We start from the raw sequence: 6,000 nt of genomic DNA on the forward strand, positions 1-6,000 counted from the left end.
TAAGTGCAGGTCCACGTACTGTATTACCCATGATGCAGCTCACCTTCAAGGTAGGTGCAGGTCCACGTACTGTATTACCCATGATGCAGCTCACCTTCAAGGTAGGTACAGGTCCATGTACTGTATTACCCATGATGCAGCTCAACTTCAAGGTAGGTGCAGGTCCACGTACTGTATTACCCATGATGCAGCTCAACTTCAAGGTAGGTGCAGGTCCACGTACTGTATTACCCATGATGCAGCTCACCTTCAAGGTAGGTACAGGTCCATGTACTGTATTACCCATGATGCAGCTCACCTTCAAGGTAGGTGCAGGTCCACGTACTGTATTACCCATGATGCAGCTCCAGGGCATCTAGAATCATGACTGTGCAGACAGACCCAGGCATCTAGAAGCATGACTGTGCAGACAGACCCAGGCATCTAGAAGCATGACTGTGCAGACAGACCCAGGCATCTAGAAGCATGACTGTGCAGACAGACCCAGGCATCTACATTATGTGATGTCACACCAAAAAGCTTGTTGCAATGTGCAGCCCTTGAGTCGTGGTGTGTGCAGGTCAGAGGAGCGTAGCCTACAAGATCAGTATTATCAGTATTATAATCAGTCACGACTAAAATAAGGGAGATTTATTTGGCACCTCTTCCATTCATGCTACCGTTGCATAAATACAGGATTTACAAATATCTGACAAACTGCATCTTAAATGAGGAGTTTATTAAATGAGGAGTTTTTTTAAATGTAAATTTTTTTATTATCTTTTCCCCCCTTCTTTTTCCGTTTTTCGTTATGCCAATTCCCAATCCCCTTCCTGGTCGTTGCGCACTCTATCCCCTACCGTCGGTCTGGGAGGGCGGAGACTATCACATGCTTCCTACGACACATGTGTAGCCAGCCCACCGCTTCTTTTCACCTGGCAGCGCGGACTCTCACTGGGAGAGTGTACGTGTGGAAGGTCACACTACCTCTCCTAGATCCTTCCCTTGCTGTGCAGGCGCCCCGAGCGAACTGTAGGAGTCGCTGTTTACAACGACCAGGACCCACCCTCGCCGGGTTTCCCACCCGCTAACACTGCCAATTGTGTTGGTATGGACGGTCGGCCAACCCGGAAGCACCACAGCTGGATTCGATCCCACTGACTCTGTGGTGGTAGACAGACGCTTAGTCCGCTGCGCTACCCGGCCGCCCTAAATGAGGAGTTTAACCCAAACTGCAGTACTTGACTGGTGTGTGGTTTGTGGTGTTTCTAGAATCTGCAGGCCTACCTGAGCAGGCTCTCTGGACAGTATGAGCAGCTGGTGGCCTTCAAGCCAACCGGCTGGACCTTCAGCCCGCAGCTGGAAGCACTGGAGGACACCCGGCCTCGGACATGCGGCAACATCACCATATATGGTATAAACTGACCTTTGACCCCTGTTACAGTGTTACACTAACCGTATTTGAGTCTCAATAATGAAACAGGCACACACATCAGAGTAGAGGCCTTTCAGTTGCTATGTTTTGAGAAATATATCAGTACAAATTTAATAATTTGGTGTGTTATTACTGGAAGTTCAACCTGGTGGCTACCTGTCCCATCTGGCTTCTACTGTATATCAAAGGGTTAGGGTTAGTTAATAATAATTAAATATTCTACTGTATATCAATGGGTTAGGGTTAGTTTATAATAATTTAATATTCTACTGTATATCAAAGGGTTAGGGTTAGTTCATAATAATTAAATAGTCTACTGTATATCAAAGGGTTAGGGTTAGTTTATAATAATTAAATATTCTACTGTATATCAAAGGGTTAGGGTTAGTTTATAATAATTTTATATTCTACTGTATATCATAGGGTTATGGTTAGTTTATAATAATTAAATATTCTACTGTATATCAAAGGGTTAGGGTTAGTTTATATAATTTAATAGTCTACTGTATATCAAAGGGTTATGGTTAGTTTATAATAATTAAATATTCTACTGTATATCAAAGGGTTAGGGTTAGTTTATAATAATAAAATATTCTACTGTATATCAAAGGGTTATGGTTAGTTAATAATAATTAAATATTCAACTGTATATCAAAGGGTTAGGGTTAGTTTATATAATTAAATATTATACTGTATATCAAAGGGTTAGGGTTAGTTAATAATAATTAAATATTCTACTGCTTTATTTCACTGAGGTTACCCTCATTTACAGCGACGATGAGCTGACAAAACAAGACGCAGTTTATCAGCAATTTCATACATATAGACACAATGAATACGAATAAACAATAAAAAAACAACTAAGATGGTTACAAGGTAGAGTCCCTTCTCAGCACGATCCATACTAGATACTCAGCTCCTCCTTAGTTAGACACTAAACTAATAGCACGTTAATGGAGCTTGTTTATACCTCTCGTATAAAACCATGATTCTGACTCATGCCATTACCAGTGATTTCTCTTTTGTCTTACTGTAGGTGTATGGTGTCTTACTAACTGTACAGTATAATGCCCTGACATGCTCTCATAAATAGCATAATACACTGTGTACAGTACTAATTCCATGCTCTTATAAATAACATATTACACTGTGTACAGTACTAATGCCATGCTCTCATAAATAACATATTACACTGTGTACAGTACTAATGCCATGCTCTCATAAATAACATATTACACTGTGTACAGTAGTACTTTATATAGTGTAGGACTGTTTATATGGTATGGTATGATGGTATGTCGATGACTCAGTGTTATCTCTGAAGTAAAGGCTGCTCCTATGGACTGAGTAGCAACACTCAACACTAGCATGCCTGGTATTTATTATGGCCTTATCACAGAGAGAGACTGAAAGACTGGCTTGAATTATCAAGCCAGTCCAATGGCCAAACATGAGACAATTCAAACTGAATTATAAAGAAATAATTTTCACAAGGTACAGGGATGAGGAAGGGATTTGACATTCACGGGTGTTTACATTTGTATTTAATTTCTTTCATGTTTTACATATATAATTTTTTTGTTTTGCATATATATATATTATATTTGTTTTGTAAGGTATTAAATTAGTACATTCATTTGAGTAGTGGAAAAAAGGTAGGATTAAATAAGTGTATACTTCTTCCTACTCCTTTTCGAACATGTAAATTGAGTTATGTTATGTTTTTATTTTTTCATTTCATTGCTAGAGATCAATGATTTGTTTTTGTTTTATATTGTTTGTATTTACATGTTAGAAATAAAGATTTCAAATCACCCACCCTACTCACTTCTATATACGTCTATCTACTTATACACCTGCATAGGGCTGCAACGATGAGTCAACGTCATCGCTGACGTCGACCATGAAATTTCATCGGTTTGCATATTCATGACCGACACATCGTGTCGTTACTTATATGCCGTCTTTGCAGTGAAAATGGCAGACGTTCAAGTCATGCGCAACTAGTCATCTAACTAGTGCGCAGAATGAAAATATAAATAACTTATCTTAAACCACTGTTTGTGATTCTGTCTAAAGCCAGGACTCAACAGTAAAATATAAATAACTTCTCTTAAACCACTGTTCATGATTCTGCCTAAAGCCAGGACTCACAGTGAAATATAAATAACTTCACTACCACTACTCTCTGTTGACATTGAGTTATCGCTCACTACCATCCACTACCTCTTCTCTGCTGACATTGAGTTATCGCTCACTACCATCCACTACCTCTTCTCTGCTGACATTGAGTTATCGCTCACTACCATCCACTACCTCTTCTCTGCTGACATTGAGTTATCGCTCACTACCATCCACTACCTCTTCTCTGCTGACATTGAGTTATCGCTCACTACCATCCACTACCTCTTCTCTGCTGACATTGAGTTATGGCTCACTACCATCCACTATCTGCTGACATTGAGTTATCGCTCACTACCATCCACTACCTCTTCTCTGCTGACATTGAGTTATCGCTCACTACCATCCACTACCTCTTCTCTGCTGACATTGAGTTATCGCTCACTACCATCCACTACCTCTTCTCTGCTGACAGGAATCCCCTACAGTGAACACAGCAGCTTCCTGGAGTTGAAGCGCTTCGTCCAGTGGCTTCGGCCCCTGAAGATCATCCCCACAGTCAACATGGGCAGCCTGGACAGCAGGAAGGCTATGGAGAGGTGGTTCAGCGACTGGCTCCAAGAGACCAAGGCTTTTCCTAAACCATAACAACCCCACAGGATGCTTCCACGTGACGCATGACTTTAATCAGCTTTTTCAGATAAAAAAAAAAAACATTTGGTGGAACCTCATGTTAGCATCGTGATAGCATCATGTTAGCATTGTCCTCCTCACCAGGCTCTTTGCTAGTAATGTTAGTTGGGAGCCGACTTTTGAGAAAGCTTGAGATAAAGAAGAAGAAGTCTTTAATTGTCATGCAGATTAACACAAATGCGAGATGGGCGACACATAGGAACACACACAGATAAAGAAGACGTTTTTAATTGTCATGCCGATTAAAACACATGCGAGATGGGCGAACACACACATGCACTGAGTCGCCAATGAAATGTCTCTGCACTTTTCCCATCCCGTCGTCCTTCCCCCCAAGGGCAGCCGGGAGCAGACATGGGCTGCGGCGTGGGCCATGCCCGGGGACCAATCCAAGTGCTCCTGTCCGTCTTCATCAGGGAGGCGACTGTTAGTGATCTGTTCTGCATGTTTTTCCATTGGGTTTATCTTATTGGGAGGGGAAACCCTTGCGAGCACGTGGAGAACGTGCAAACTTCACACAGAAAGGCCCAGGAGATACCCCACCTGGGTACCGCCAGATAAGTTGCTGGGTATGTTTTTCTAGTAACGTCCTTCTAGAGCAGGGGTTCTCAAACCTTTTTATACCACAACCCCATTTTATTTAGTTTTTTTGGCAACCCCACATATAATATATTGCGTAATTTCAACGTGGAAATAAGGAATATCAAAATAAAAGCACACGTTGAACTTGGTCATGCATATTTATTAGAAAATGAAATGACAGCACTATGTTATCAATACACTTTTTTTTTTTTTGCCACTGTCACCTACCCATGACCCCACTTTGGGTCGCAACCCGTAGTTTGAGAACCGCTGTTCTAGAGAAATGTTACTGAGTAACCACTATCCAAGTCCCATGGACCATGTCTCCTGTCCCCAGAAATACACCCACCAAGTGGGAACGGACAAACTGATCTGGAGACACAGATTTTCTTCTTCTATATTGACATTGCATTGTACAGTATGTTCTCTTATTGTGTAAATAAACCTTTCTCAAAGCGTTCTCACTTATTACATTTCTTTGTTCACGCAATTTTTTTAAACAAATTATACTTTTAAGACCAGTGTCCCCAGAGTAAAGACCTTCTAGTCTGTATGTGAGAAGTACTGATGTTATTCATTTGACTGATATGGGTGATTTTCAGTAACCATCTCTCAGTCAATGAGTTGAAAGGCATTTTTTTTTTTTTTTTTTTACATAACATAAATTATATAGCATTAACAGTAAATATCCTAAGTAAATCACAGGATTATACATTTCAAATCAATATAAATGTAGTTTACGGGATATATATACCTAATACTTGCAATCCAATCCAATACATACATATGCTCTTGCTCGCTCTCCCCCCCCGGACCCCCACTTGGATAATCCATCCATTTTCATTTGTTTCTAACCAGGAACTACAATTCATATGCTAGCTTTTATTCTCTCCACCACTTCTAACCAAATTGCAATGTTAGTTTCACTGATACCTAAAATTCTTGCTGTAGATATCTCTAGATAAATCACATCGAGATAGGTAAGAATCCGGTTGAATCCATCGTGAAGCTATCAGCTTTTTAGCAGCTGTAAGACCGGATACCTCTCACCTGAACCTCATAGACCCACCCTACCTCAACCCTCACCCGAACCTCATAGACCCACCCTACCTCAACCCTCACCCGAACCTCATAGACCCACCCTACCTCAACCCTCACCTGAACCTCATAGACCCACCCTACCTCAACTC

At 41.0% G+C, this 6,000-nt stretch overlaps 1 protein-coding gene across 1 annotated transcript in view; it reads left to right on the top strand.

The window, feature by feature from the left end:
• The window catches only part of dclre1a (DNA cross-link repair 1A (PSO2 homolog, S. cerevisiae)), a 29,227-nt gene extending 24,059 nt beyond the window's left edge, over positions 1 to 5,168 (top strand). Inside the window, exons 8-9 of the mRNA XM_084325792.1 lie at positions 1,252 to 1,393; positions 4,011 to 5,168. Coding sequence (XP_084181918.1) covers positions 1,252 to 1,393; positions 4,011 to 4,183 — 315 coding nt within the window. The 3' untranslated portion in view covers positions 4,184 to 5,168. The remainder of the gene's footprint in view (positions 1 to 1,251; positions 1,394 to 4,010) is intronic.
• The last annotated feature ends 832 nt before the right edge of the window (positions 5,169 to 6,000 follow it).

This window comes from Notolepis coatsorum (genome assembly GCF_963971535.1).
Source record: "Notolepis coatsorum genome assembly, chromosome: 12".
NCBI lineage: Eukaryota > Metazoa > Chordata > Actinopteri > Aulopiformes > Paralepididae > Notolepis > Notolepis coatsorum.